General features: G+C 37.1%; 1 protein-coding gene across 7 annotated transcripts in view; it reads left to right on the top strand.

Moving 5' to 3' along the window:
- Positions 1-4,038: 4,038 nt before the first annotated feature.
- Positions 4,039-15,786, top strand: part of LOC140171240 (FYVE, RhoGEF and PH domain-containing protein 4-like) — a 75,384-nt gene continuing 63,636 nt past the window's right edge. For all 7 annotated transcript variants that reach the window (XM_072194463.1, XM_072194466.1, XM_072194465.1 and 4 more), the window contains exon 1: positions 4,039-4,321. In XM_072194463.1, the coding sequence (XP_072050564.1) occupies positions 4,181-4,321 (141 nt within the window). In that variant the 5' untranslated portion in view covers positions 4,039-4,180. The remainder of the gene's footprint in view (positions 4,322-15,786) is intronic.

The raw sequence follows: 15,786 nt of genomic DNA, 5'->3' as shown, positions 1-15,786 counted from the left end.
GTTCTGACATATTCTAATGACAGCGGAATAAATGTAAAGCGCTTTGAGGCTGTTTACGGCATAAAGCGCTACATAAATATCTACATTTATTTTTTATGCACATTAATACTTTTTATTAAATATCTAACTGCTACACATGCTTTGTCGTCTGAAGGTATTTAGTAAGCTCTATATTGGTGCAAAGTAATAGGCCTACAAGATCATTTCCGACATTAATATTAACCATGCATAGACAACTGGTATACATATCCAGTATACAGAGTTTTCTAATTAACATTTATAGCACTAGTTTTTGGTTGTTGAAAACATGCCCTAACAAAACCCGATGTTAGGCCTATAATAGCAGCCAGCAGCCGACTGATACGATAATGATGTATTAATCAATGATTTTCTGAACTGGTTGATGCATGATTTTAGGTGTTTTCCAGGTATCTTTTTACCCCGTTTTGGTCACCTGAACCTCAGATTGGCTCTTAGTCGACCTGCTAACTGACCATCATGGAGCTGGTCTGAGGTTCAAGGGTTCATCTAACCTGGTCTAAACAGTTTCAGATCGCCTTTCTCATGCAGACTGGCTATAGGCCTACAGAGTAGAGAAGGGAAGGGGTTGTTAGGTCATCCTAAGGCGGCCCCTGGACCGACCCCACCCGTTTATTATGTCCTGTATTTGACTTTCCGATGTTGGCAGTTCTGCAACTCAACACCCAAAAAATGTATCTAACTCTATGATATGTGAGTGAGCATGGTGAGTTAGAAAAAGAGGTGATCCGGTCGGTGAAGGGGGAGGGGGTGGTTGGCTTCTGCTATTGTCATTTTTTCAGTGTGAAGGTGGTTGAACTAAAGCATATTTTGAAAGTAGAGTGCCCCTTAGCATGGTTAGGGTTTTGAAGTACACAAATAGTACAATTGTATGAAAATGGTTGGTGCATTATATACCAGAGAAAGTCACGGAATTCTTTAATTAAAGTCATGGGAAGTCATGGATTTTTTTGCTCATGAAGTGTAAGAACCCGGCAAAGATTTGTGCCGTCCGCACTTTTTTCAAAAAATCAATTAACTTCTGTGTAAAATTGCAATTGCAAAGCTTTGGCAACACATCATAAAAACGGGGAGACCCCTGAACATGTCTTTTCATTGCAACAATTTTAGAAACAAAGTAAGGGAGCAAAGAAGAAAAATAACAAAAATATTTTAAAATCTTCAAAAATTGGGCGGGGACGTTATTTATTTTCAATTGGCCTTATCGGGAAGTAGTCCTACCGCATCGGACTTTCAATTCGTCGCCGGAGAAATTCGTCAGTCAAAGACCGATAATTTTCTTGTTCTTTTGTAGCTTCTTAATTAAAAGCATTCATCATCCCGGTTCATCATTTGCATTTTTTTAAGTTTAAAACTCTACTTCTGATGAAAATTTTGCGATATTTTATACTACTTAAAAGTTAAAACTATTTTCAATACACCTGTATCCGGTTCTTTAAGCCAGAGCTAAGCGACCGATGCTTTTTAAGATTTTTCATACGGACGAAATAAGCTTATGTTTACAATATTTAGGCCTACGCTACGGCGAAAAAAGATGCATATTAATACGTAATTAATAAGTAAATTACCTTGAAATTCTAGTTTTGGCCAGTCTCGAACATCATCTGCCTAAGTAGCCATGGGCAATGGGCATGGCAATTTGATGATGGTGACAGTGAAGTGAGCTTAGTGAAGCATATCCAAGGTAATGTTGTTGTTTGCTTATGCTATGCTGCACAAATGGCCCCCGAAATGGCCCCCCGTAATGGCGGCGATGTAAGAGGGCGCCCTTTCGAGAGTGCTCGCTCGGATTCGTCTATATATAAAAAAAAATCCCAATTTGCGAGCGTATTGAGCAAAAAAAAATCAGGTCCACTTTTCACAAAATTGCCCCCCTCATGGAATAAAGGTTCACTTTTTCCAAATCTGCACCCCAAATTATCCTGTGTATGGGCCTGGGCATGCTGTAGGTTTGTTCTTAAAAAGAAAGAAGCTGAAAGAAACTGCTTCCTTACTAGCATATTGTAGAATTCCTCTACAAGCGTTATATGCCTCTAAAAAGTTTTTTATGAAAGCGACAAAAGGCAGACACCATTCACAAACATATTTGTAGAGCCATCTGTATCAGTAATATAGTTGCTCAAACTCCAAATAATGCTTTTGTGGAGAGTGTCTGCCTTTTGTCTCTTTCAACATATAATGCTTGTAGATGAAATTCTATGGTATATTGCTTTTTATTATATTTTATAGTATTCAATATTCATGTATATTACAGTGACCTATTATATAGGGTGTCAAAAAATCCTCACATAAGCATTAGCTGTCTTAGAAATTATTCTGAGCCAAACACAAGTGGATCCTGGGATGGAGCCAAGGAATAAAAAAAAGTGTCTTTTCTTCAAAAACCACCCACTCCAACAAAGATATTATGGAGATAAAATAGAATTTGGTGAAAGATATTCTTGTTTATTGGGTATTTTTACTGTAATGGCCAAACATGATTTGGTGGTGTGGTCAAATAATCGGTCATGCATGTGTACAATATCATACATTATTATATTTTCTGAATCTTGCATCCTATATTTTTGTACATAAGCTAGCTGTCCGATTAATTCACCACTCGAACAGAAGCTGCATTTTTTTGAAGGCTAATTATTCTGCTAACATAATAAATTGTTCTCATACATGAATTTATCAGTTCATCTCGCACAATATTTGAAAACTCCAGCTTGACCGATAAAGTCACATATCATGCTCAATCCATCCAATGTTATATCACAGCAAAGTCAGATTGTGTGAGCTAACATGGTTTGAAAAATTGAACACATTGGAGGACACACTGTAATTAGGACGTTCTTCAGGTTAATGGAAATGGATCGTTAGCTTCCAATTAGACACATCAAAATAAGGACGAGGTCATTTTTCATAATTCATTATTAGGTGAAGCTATACATAATGCACTGATCCAAGGTGTTGTTGTTATTGACATGCTTTGATTATATCTGACAGCAGGTAGAAATCATGTGAAACTGCAAAAAAAAAGTGCAGTGAACAGGAAAAAAATGAACATACATTTGTAAAAATACCAGTCTCTTCAAATGAATCATAATATCATTAGTGCATACTAAATATTTGATTATAGCATATACACTGTCACTGTTAACTGTTAGAATCATCAGGACAACAAGGATTTTATTGCCAAATTTTATACAAGAAATCATTTTAAAGAAAATTATTATTTTTTTAATTAATAAAAATTTGGCAAACATGTAAATTTGATTCAGGCAGGTAATCAGAAACTAATGATTCATTTCCATTAGGGATCAAATCAAAACTCGACCGCCGGTTCCAGGCGGTTCCGTCCGGTTTGAGCCGGTTTCTGTTGTTCTAAACAATGGAACATGGTAACCGCCACACCGGTCAACCGGCGGTCGGGTTTTGATTTGACTCCTTAGTCTTAGTTGTATATTTTGTATTGAAATTTTCTTTGTGATATCAGCATCATGGGCAAAGTTTGCTAATTCTGTTGTGTATTTTCTTTCCACAGCTGCCAATAAGCCACCGATAGCAGCTAAACCACAAATTCCAAAGAAGCCGCAAAATGTAATCACAAATAAACCAAACAACATCAAACCACCTGGAGTACGTAAAACATCAAACCCCGTTCCTGCTAAAACATTACAACCACCAACGCAGATTCTGCATAATTCTGCCCCTTCGACTCTGCATAATTCTGCTCCTACGACTGTGCATAATTCTACTCCTAATTTAGCCAACAAATCGTTGAGAGACAATCAAAATGGAGAATCTCATATTGCAACATTACAGTCTCATGAAGACGAGAACAATCCTCTTCATATATATGATGAGGTGTACACACAACCAACTCGTAGAGACTTGAAGAAGTTTTTCGGTGCAACTCCGACACCGGTTTCTGATTGTAATCTGAATAATAGTTTCCCACCTGCATTTGCAGAGAAACCCAAGAAGAAACATAGCAGAGGGAACAAAAATAGGACAGACTTACATCAAAAGATGACCCTACCCCATATGCAGTCAGCCAACCCCTGCACCCTGATAAAAAAGTTTTCATCGGAAAAAGAAAACAAGTCAGACATCGGCGGACAGGAGTGGGGACTCTGGTATTGCACCGGGAATACAGATGCTGGAGGTACCTAAAAGTACTATAAAAAGAATTGGCGGCTCTACCAAATCGGAAGATTCTGATTTTGGCAGTACTGGATCAGATCGAGATTCAGGCTCAGATGACTGGGATAGCTGGGATTCCACCTCAGATTCGCAGGTAAATAACTAGGTTATCCAGTTGAAATCCATACACCCCCTATGGAAGGTGTGATCTTAATCTTCCACACAGGGAGTGTGAATTTCAAATGGAGGTACCCATTCAGATTTACATGTAACTAATTGGGCTATTCCAGTTGAAATCCATACACCCCCCTATGGAAGGTGTGATTGCAATCTTCCACACAGGGAGTGTGAATTTCAAATGGAGATACCCATTCAGATTCACAGGTAACTAATTGGGCTATTCCAGTTGAAATACATCCCCTATGGAAGACATGACCTTAATCTTCTACACAGGGAGGGTAAATTTTGCATGGGGTTACCTGAATGGGTGACTCCATTTGAAATTCACACTCCTTGTGTGGGAGATTAAGATCATGCCTTCCATATTAAAGGGGTGTATGGATTTCAACTTGAAAAGCAATTTACAAGACTTCTCTCCCACGTAAGAATGCAGTGTATGTCTCCACAAATAAAGGACATGACAGATACTGGCTAACTCCATAGGAGAGCGACATCCACACAGGAATGCGATCTCTGCATTTTTCCTTAAGAAGGCTGAAGTATTGATTTTGTGTTTTTATATCATTGGTTTTTATTGTCACTTATCACATGGCCCCTTATCCAGCAGTAGGCGGTACGACATGCAGTGCATGGCATACAGTGCATGACGTGCAGAACATGATATACAGTGCCTGTATTCCAATTGGCTAGACAGTAAGTTATAACCGTTATATAATTGATATAGTTGTTACTATCAAGAAAACATTGCCAAACAGTGGCCTTGTGAATTTTCACATAGGTTGTTCACCCTAAGTTAAGCATATTTAAAAATGGGTTATTCTAATTAAAATCCACACAGCCCTTATGGAAGACATTACCTTAGTCTTCGATGCAGGAAGTGTAAATTTCAAATGGCCTGAATGAGTGACATCATTTGAAATCTACATCCCTGTGTAAGAGATTTTGGTCATGTCTTCCATATTAAGGGTGTATCGATTTCAATCGAAATAGCCCAATGCTGTCTGCACCACACATTTCAAAGTGGTGCTATATTAGTTTGCTACCATAAATTATTGAGCCTTGGGGTACTTTCCAGTTGATGGTAAATCTGGACGATATGATGAAGATTCCGGCCAGTGGGAATGCTTGACCACTACATGTGTATTTTGTTGACCTGATGGGTATTGACATAAAACTGAATCATCACTGGCCTTCGAATGACTATTCCAATTGAAATCTATACACCTCCTATGGAAGATATGATCTTAAATCTCTCACACAGAGAGTGTAGATTTCAAATGAAGTCACATACCCCATTTGAATTCACACTCTCTGTGTGGAAGATTAAGATCATGTCTTCCATAGGGGGTATATGGATTTTAACTGGAATAGCCCAATGCTACAACAAAATTTCTTTGTACTTAATTAATGAAATCAACCGAGGTACATGCATGGAATGCCTTTCAACTGTTTTGTTCCCAAGGTTGATTCCATTTCCATAATGTCACATGATCTGGTCCATCAAAGCCAATTGTGAAATTCAGATATAGGCAAAAAATAGGAGTGAAACTGAAATAGTATAAGACAACACTAGCAGGCAATAGACAAGCTCATAACTTTGCAATCAAGTAGGCCGGGCTGTAAAGATTTCATCAGCATTAGTACACTTGGATCTAGGATGTTAGCTTGCTACTTGTCCACCTATCATTTTGGATGGGCAGTTTGCTCCTGGGACAGGCAAATCTTAATTCTAATAACAATGCTTGAATAAGTTCTGTGAACTCAAAACAAGACCATACTTATAATAAATCAAGGCTATTGCAATAGCTATTTGAACTAACTGAACCTTCAGAAGCTGCAGAAGTCTGGTTTATGTTTTCATGGTCAACTTTTGGACTGGCAGTTTTGGTGAAAATACAGGCACTTTAAATTGTCAAATCATAACTAAGACCCTGGATGGATCTCCGGATGGCTCCTGGACAGTTAACGTATATAGTTTATGTTCAAAATTGCTTCCTCTAGCATATGTGGATGTTATAAATTGAGTTAACTTGAAATTCCCCTGGACAAGGAACTCACTGCTAATTTGTCTCGTTGTAACCCGTACGAAACTCGGGGAGCTGATCCTGGTTGCGATGGATATTTGTGGAATGTCTAGGGTGTGCGCTCTTGAAGCAGCAAAGTCCCTGATTTGTTGTTTAATGGTTTGTGGAATGATGTGGGGCCGTAGTGGTCAGCGAAAACCTGTAAAGTGTGCTGAGGCTTGTGGAGCAACGTCTAGGCGTTGTGCCTGTGCGTAGCGCACTATAAATCACTGCGCTTTTTTTTTTTTTTTTTATATAAGAAGTCCTGTCCATCAAGCTGATTTTGCAAATGCTCTGTACATAATGACAGCAGTGTAGTATATCACAGTCCTATATGACAGGGGCCAGATGTACTTTCCAGTAGTGGTATCTGATGAAACATGCTCTAGTTTCAAGTGCCAAAAGGAATAAATAGAATGAAATGATCCCAGTACTTCACACTTTACATCAATTGTGATTGTTTCTTGTTACCATGCCAATGTCCAACTTTGAATGTGTTAATAGATTGTATGCTGATTGGCTTTCGTCGCCAGACCTGTCTGTGAAAATAATATTTCATGTCCCTCCTCCTCTTCCTCCTCCTCCTCCTCAATAAAGTATATCTTGGACTCACTGACCAATATTCGGCATATCTGTACACCTTTTTATGCATTTCATAAATTTCGAAAGTACTTATTTGTTGTTGAAAAATTTGTAAAACAAAAGTTTTGTCAAATGCACACATTATCTTTGAAGAACAGGTTTAGCCCAATGTACTTTTATCTCAAACATGATGACTTCATAAATATGGGATATCATCAATTATAGGGATTTTGAACCAAAACCAAGGCACATCAGCATGAAATAGATCATAATAAGCTTGTAGAACTAAAAAGTCAGAGAAATATTTCCGGTAAAGCACATTTGATTTATGTTAGATATGATGATATTTTATGAATGAAGTTTGATGGAAAGTAGAGTAGGCATGTATTTAGGGATTCAATCATGTTTCACAGTTGTTCATCACCGATTAACAACGATGCGTCTGCGTCGTCTGATTGGTTTACTTCGCGTGAAGTCCGAGTGAAGTAAACCACGCAGACGAGCCGGACGCGAGTTGTTAATCGGTGATGAACAACGGCGAAACATGATTGAATATCCCTTTCAACAACGAAACAAGCTAAAGATGTCTAATTCACATGATTATTTCATTGAATGTCCATTTGTCATTGCCACTCAACCTTACAAGAAGATTGCGGTATTTCTCTGTTGATATCGGCAATAAAACTAAAGAATAAAGCGGTAATATTTAGCTGCTACCGCCAACATAAGAGAGTTCATGTTTACGCATACGTTCCAGACATGACGAATTTTACGCGTTCATGCGTAACGAGTACGCGTAACCTTGCGTTCGCGTATACGCTACTGGACTGTGGATTCATCACAGATTAACAACGGTTGGCTCCTGTACAAAGGTATAGGAAGAGTTGTTGAAATAGTATTCACTTAATTTTGGCACATATGGACATATGTATATTTTTGCCAAAATCATGCCATTTTCGAATAAAAACAAAAAAAATTCACTTGGCACACCAAGATTCTAGAGAGGGTGAATACAAGTTACATAGCAAATTCAGCAAAACTTAGTAATAGGAGAACACAATCAGGAAAATTACTGGAATTTAGAGGTGAGATTGAAATCAGATCTCCAGTTGAATGTGAAACCAACTAGTGATAAAAAACAAACCTACAGCCCCACATTATTCCGTAAACCATTTAACAACAAATCAGGGACTTTGCTGCTTCAAGAGCGCATACCCTAGACATTCCACAAATAACCATTGCAACCAGGATCAGCTCTGTTACAATAAGACACAGGATCAGCTCTGTTACAATAAGACAATTAGCAGTAAGTTCCTTGTCCAGGGGAATTTCAAGCTAACTCAATTTTCCACAAGAGCATACTAGGCACCGCCAGGGTTTGAACCCGCAACCTCTCGCACCATAGTTGAACACCTTAACGATTGAGCTATCTTGACTGCTAAATTATTATTATGGCTTATTTGAGGCATTCGTGTAACCTATATTCAATGTGTGCTAGGGTATGATGAAGACACTCTAGCAGAAGATTGATGTGATTGGAGAAGTATTGTAGTCACCTGCTACCCAGCTGAAGGATGATGATGATGATTATTTAAGGATGATGATGAGGATGATGATAAATCTTTCCAATTGCAGCTTTGAAATCAGGATATTTTCTCAGCAATCCATTTCAGAGTACAAAGTAACAAGAAATTTACTCACACAAACTCATTAATTATTATTATTTTAAAAATAATATTTGTTCCCCCCATGAATGTTGTTGTATGGGGCTAATATTTTGGCATAGATGGATTGTTGGTGCCCTTGTTGGTGCCCGTGGGAATTGGTGGCCCGTCTTTCTGTCTGTCCGACCATCCGGAAGCAAAAACATCATTAACATGCCTATAAATGACCAAATCTAAATGAAAGTCAGACTAAGTATGGTTATAGAGTATGATGACCTCTGGTGCTGTATAGTGGTGGTTATTATTTGCATATTTATGAATATTAATGCACTTATTTGCATAATTTTGACTTCATTTCCATGTATCAACTTTAGCACAAGAATACAATGGATTGACTTGATTGTGGAAGTTGATCAGCATTGTTATAGGGACCACCTTTACACACCATAGAATTCATGTTGTATACGTAAATCGTTTTTCTCCTGCATAATTTGATTAATAGCAGAGAAAGACAATTGCGGGCCCCATAGCCAAACACCTGTTTAGTGCTTATTAGACTAGTGTATAACAGCTACAATAGATTTTATAGGGCACTTTGCCAGAACTTTGGTAAAGCAATAAGGGCGGTTTGCTAAATAGAAAAATGATATCCTTTTAACCTCAAAAAGGATGTCACAAACATCACCAAGGTTACATTGAACTTAAGTGGCAATTCTTCATATTGATGGAAAACAAGAAAAAAATCATTTAATTGGAGTAGAAAATAGAAAACACAGAAATGGAAATGCCATTTAGCAAAATTAAACTTACTTTCACCTAAAATATTGGTTTACAATAGGGTTCAATGTTTGTGACAACCTGGAAAATGCCCTAAAGTAATTCCATAAGCACCTTATTGAAATTTGCTGCTGATAAGTTTAGGAAATTAACAGCATTTGTATTTTGCTGTGGGTTGCACCAAAATGTTCTTATGCAATTTGGGTCACAGTGAAAAAGTTTAGCAAACCTTGTATTAATGTGTACCTTGAAACAACCTGTCCAAAATGTTGTTAAATTGTTTTTGAAAATAAGAGCTTTAACAGCCCCTGTTCCCCACCATGCTGTTGAGTTATACTGAAGCACAAGTGTGTAATGATAATAGTACTTTGCGGACGACCTTCTTTAGTATTTTCCACCTTAATGACAGGAAGGGGTCATTCCTAATATAACTACAAAAGGCTGTAAAAGTAAATCTAGTGAACCTGTAGGGGGATTGATGATGGACAAATGTGTACTTGCTGATGCGACTCTATACTCTGATCAGCTTGTAATAGACGGGACTCATAACATTGTGGATTGATATAGAATGGCGTACACACAGCTGAGCACAGCACCTACGCGCGTAGGTGCTGCGCCCAGCTGTGTGAATGACGCATGCTTTTATGAATTTACACATGTGAAAGTTTGAACTTTATTGACCCGCACAGTAACAAAAACTGTATAATTCCCGCCTATTAAGCGCTGATCATAGTATAGAATGGAAAATATGGTTCAATATTAGGCATATGTAATTTTTAGACATCCACAATGTAATTTAGGAGTCCACCAACATTTTGAATAAAATATGCTTTGATACTATAGCCTAGAACAATGATAGTCCAGACCTTAGTTTTTTCTGTTAGTGGTAACAAGCAAAAGCTTCAAATATGATTGAATTTTTTTTTGGTACCCATGGTGCTTAAGTCGATCATTTTGGTGAGCAGCTATTTAAAACAATATACAAAGTTAAAATCAGTCACAATTTTTTCAGATATTTGACCAATTTAATTTGTTCATCAGGTACATCCAAAAGGGGGCTCTTGGACAGTTGTTGATTGAACATTTTTGTAGGGGTTGCTTATTAGGGGAGGGTTGCTTATTAGGGGAAGGGTGCTTATTAGGGGGGGGGTGCTTATTAGATTGAATACAGTATTCTGGTTTCCATTCTCGGATAATTTCACAAGTACTATTCGTTGTCGAAGTGACGTAATAATCGGATTAACTACCATAGCAATAGATGAATACAATTTTTTGACTATATCGCCCTGCACTACAATGTTCATGCGATACCTATACATTGAACCATATCATTCTGATTACTCGCATCTTTGAAAAGTATCTTTGAAAAGAGCGGTATTGTATTTAATCTATGACCAATCTATGTCATTTCGACAGCGAATTTCCAATAAGGTGTACTTTAACCATAAGGGAAAAAGTCAGTTAGGATGTCAATGTGGTCAACGTTTACCGTAACAAGCTTCATTCTTCATTGTCCACGGCACTCACCATGATTGAACACATTGAATAATGAATATTGTCATGAGCACAAACGGTCTATTGCCATTTGGTCTAGACCATTTCGTCTAATTCCCGTTAGTCTATATTCACTTGGTCTATAACCAGAACGGCTAATTGCCATTTAGTCTATAAGTCTAATCATATAGTCTAATGTCCATTTAGTCTAATATTGTTTTGTCTAATAAACGGTATGTCTACTATAACCATTTAGTCTAATATTTCTTTAATAATCATTTGGTCTAATACTCGTATGGTCTAATAACCAGTCTAATACCATTTCGTCTATTTATTAATAAACTAAATGCTTGTAAGACTAAATGGTGTGTAGACCAAATGGCAATTAGACCTGTTGGTTATAGACCAAATAGGTATTAAACTAAATGGTTGCTAGACTAAATGGTTTTAGACTTATTGGTTATTAGACTAAATGGTTATCGGACCAAATGGTTATCGGACCAAATGGTTATTGGACCAAATGGTTATTGGACCAAATGGTTAAAGGATCAAATGATTATTGGACGTAGTGGATATAGACCTAATGGGTTTAGATGAAATGGATGTAGACGGAATGGATATTAGACCAAATGGCAAATCCCCTCGCAAACAAATAGTAGTGCAACTTTTGAATATGTAGCTTCCATCTGTTTTAGTTTCATAACTTCGTTATTTTGCAATATTTGCTTAAGGGATCATATCACATTGTGAATACGAAGAATGTCTTTCTGATATCAAATAATTTACATTTTTGAAATTCACGATATAATACAAATTTTATGACAAATTATTAAAATTTGATATTTTTATGCCTCCACCGCGAGGCATACTGTTTTTTGCAATGTCGGTGCTTCCGTGCTTCCGTCCTTCCGTGCTTCAGATTTTCAGGATAGGTGGGTCATGGTCAGAAACTCTCGCTACTTTTTTTTGGGTGAGGTTCAAGGTCATATACTGAGGTTAAAGGTCATTTGAGGTCAGGGGCCCATTTTCCTTATTTACCTCTTTTCTCAGAGACTAGGGGTCGCACGTTCCTCAAACTTGGTGGGTGGGTGCATCTTGACCCCAGGCAGAACAAGTTTGTATTGGTTAGTGGGTCAAGGTTACCTGAGGTCACCCCAGGGGTCATCTGAGGTCAAATTAGTAAAAACTGTGGTATGGGCATGAAACTGGTGGGTACAGTCAACATTTAGAGCAAAATTTTTGAAGGTCATTTTGAGGTCATCCAGGGTCACCCAGGGGTCATCTGAGGTCAAAGTAGTAAAAACTGTCATATGGGCATGAAACTTGGTGGGTACAGTCAACATTTAGAGCCAAATTTTTGGAAGGTCATTTTGGGGTCATCCGGGGTCACCCAGAGATCATCTGAGGTCAAATTGATAAAAACTGCTTTGTATCAACTTTTGAGTGCCACATCGCTCCCTTTGGTGGAGGCATCACGGTCGACGCTGTGCGTCGAAAACCGCGACATCCGAGAACCGCGGTCCATCTAGTTCACATATATAACAGTCCTCGAAATCAAAATTAGTTGATATCAGAAGGACATTCTTTGTATTCTGAATGCAATTCGATATGTCTGATGTGCTCTAATGTCCCACAATAAATACTGTCCAAACATTCATACCCCACCCCTTAACTGATAACTCAATTAAGAAAAACCATCCTTGCGGTCATAATGGTCACCTTGATTTTTGAAGTCGAACCTCACTTTGGCTATAAATACATGATTTAGGAACTGCATCTGTCCTGACCATGTACTTCTCTCTAATAGGATGGATATAGCTAGATTTCCAAGTATAGTGGAAGTGGGACCACCTTGACAATTTTTTTTAAAGAACATTGTACTTAAAGACCGTAGAATGTGTTATTTCTAAGGAAACCATATTATTATATGACTCAGTGGCAGAAAGACTTATCTCCATTAGCCACTGAGTGTATATGCCTGCATATATGTATTGAGTGTATATACCGTAAATGTTCGCCTAATGGCGTACCTGAGCTCCTTTGCCTTGGGGTCAATTTCATGTACAAATAGAGAGCTTCCTCCTCTAAATATCCCAACAAGAATTAAGGGTATGTGCCCATATTTGCTGGTGGGATTTTTATTAGAGGGCACTTTTAGTTTGTGTCTATAATTCCAGTTATGTCAAGGGAGCCCATAGCGCCATTAGGGGAACGTTTACGGTATGCATTGAGTAGGCTATATGGAAGAACAGGGGAATACTTAAATTTTCAGGGGAATACTTAAATTTTCCCCTGAATATGGACCCAGTATAAAGAAGAAATAAACAAACAAACAAACAAGTCATGATTTTTTTTTAATTTGTGAAAGATATTTGCCAGAAATACAAATGATTAAGAGTAAATCATTTTGTCTGTATCCTTTAAACCTTCAATCTGTGGTCTATATTGTGTTACTCTTCTTTGGAAAAGGACAAAAAAGGGCAAAAAGGATTATTGAGAAAAGGTCATTGCTGAAATAGGTTCATGTTCAAGGTCTTAGAAAATGTAAATATTATGACTAGTCCATACGGGTTGGCATCAGGAATTACATCATAATTTTAAGTCACGTTTATCTTTCTACACAGAATTTTGTCTTGATGTTGTCATATTTGTCACTGGTTCTTTTTATCTTTGAGATTATTCACTGCATTTGTGTATTTTCATATCATGGTCTAATTAAAGCTATACTTTGGTTCACATCAAGTCTTGGTAGGAGAGAGAAAGGCCAGAGGTTCTCAGCCTGAGTAGATTCTCAGTGCAAAATATGCTAATTAATTTCCTGATTTGCATAATTTATGCATTTGGTTAGATTTTCTTTTCTTCAAAAATACCTGTATAATTAAAAGGCCTGCTAAGAATATATGCAATTTTGGAGGCCAAGATATGCATCTTGATTTTCCAAAAAAACATATGTGATTTCTGCCAAAAACACAAAAACTTTGTAACTTAATTGTGTTCACTTCATATTCTTATAATCTTTAATATATTCTGAAGTGAAGTTACATATATCCCCCCTTTTGGATACAAAATTGTAATTTCTTTACATTTTTTAAAAATCAACCAAAAATGATTGCAGCACTTGGTTCTTGGTCAAGGAACTCCCCAATCCATGAAAAAACAATACAAAATTTGTATTTATTATTTTTTTTTTTAGATTTGATCCCAAATGTAAAAAAATGCATTTGGAGCCAAAATACGCTATTTGCACCGCAAATAACGCAGTTATGTATTCTTAGTAGCCCTAACTTATAATAGGATGACATCGACAGCAAGAAAAGTAATAGGTAGTAAAGATAATAATGAAATGATTATAATTAATAATCATAATAATACCTAACCTACTTTTTGTAATGAAACAGGAAATATAGTCTTATTGTATTAAACAGTTCTCAAGTCACAATGCAAAGTAAACTTTGAAATTAAGGTAATGCTGGTGGTAGTTGACTTGTACAAGGCTTTTTGTCAGATCTCTTCTGCTTCTGTACCTTGCAATATAATCCAATAACCCAATCACCAAACATTTTATTTACAGAGCCCCTGATTGGTTGATTAAATGATGTAATTATTTGGGTAACCAATCGAAATAGAGCTTTATCGACAATTTTAAGTTTGATTCCCTTCAGCCCCACTGACTATTCTTACTATATCTCTGATTGGCTCAATACATGATATAGCCCTCCTTGTAACCAATCAAAACAGTTCTTAGAGGCTTACACTGTGCCCGTGGAGTTAATTCATCACTGTATCCATTCCAAATGTAGTGCTGTTTTGTCTCAAGTTGAGAGTAACTCCATTTTGGATTTTACAGTCTGTTGCATCTCCAGTGTAGGGACATAGGCCTATCGTTCTTCTACACAGGATTAGGTTAGCACTGGCAATTTGAACCTGCCACTGAAAAGTCCAACATGGTGTTACTCTCATCTTGAGATAAGACAGACTGTAGTGTTGAAATAAATATGCATGGGTGGGTAAATAAATGGAAAAACTGTTATCAAAAAATTATTTAATTTCAGAAAATTTTTGAAAAGACAAACAAACTACAAAACATGATATACCATAAATTATAATCACCATGTTGAAAGAAACCAAAACCAATCGTAATCATGGAAAAGGGGAAAGTGCAAATTAACTATATAGCTCACGTTTGCTGCAGAAATGTATGCTTCATACAGTTGTAGTGATGTCTGTCATTTCATGATGTGTGTATGTAAGGAAGTCAGGGGATTTCTACTTGTTGAAATAGTTTTCTTCCAAGTATAACTATGTGGGTGAAAGATTTAAAATGACTGTTTTCTTTAAAAGCAGATCAGATTGTAGGACAGTTCAAGGTCATTTTAGTTTGAGTTTTTGCTTGATACGTTGTGGGTTTTAAAATCTATGGTTTTAATTATCTTCTTTTTTAGGAATTGCACTTTATTTGTGAACTTTGTTGAGCATGATTATAGACATTGTAATATTTCATCAGCCATACTACAGTCAGTTTACTCTGAAGTACAAAGTACAGACGCGGACGCACACATTGTGCCGACTTTGAAGGCACGCATACATGCAGCAGATACGCAGCACTACGCACTGTTGTCACTATGTAATTCAGAGTGGACAAACTGTAGGATTGATACTGTCTGTTCGTTACAGTTTACAATGGCAGACTCTTGTTTTTTGGAACATTAATAAACCTTGCAGAGGTATATTCGTCTCAGTTTAAAACAGTGTGCCTTATGGTAAGTTTTGCACCTTCAAACATACAAACCGCCTCTGAGATAGGAAACTTTATTTCCTGAAGGCACCATGTTAACAATGCCAAGTTTAAGTACCGACTT

The sequence above is a fragment of the Amphiura filiformis genome, chromosome 15, assembly GCF_039555335.1.
Source record: "Amphiura filiformis chromosome 15, Afil_fr2py, whole genome shotgun sequence".
Classification (NCBI taxonomy): domain Eukaryota; kingdom Metazoa; phylum Echinodermata; class Ophiuroidea; order Amphilepidida; family Amphiuridae; genus Amphiura; species Amphiura filiformis.
The sequence above is the reverse complement of the archived record's forward strand: the minus strand, read 5'-3'. Positions and strand labels throughout refer to the sequence as shown.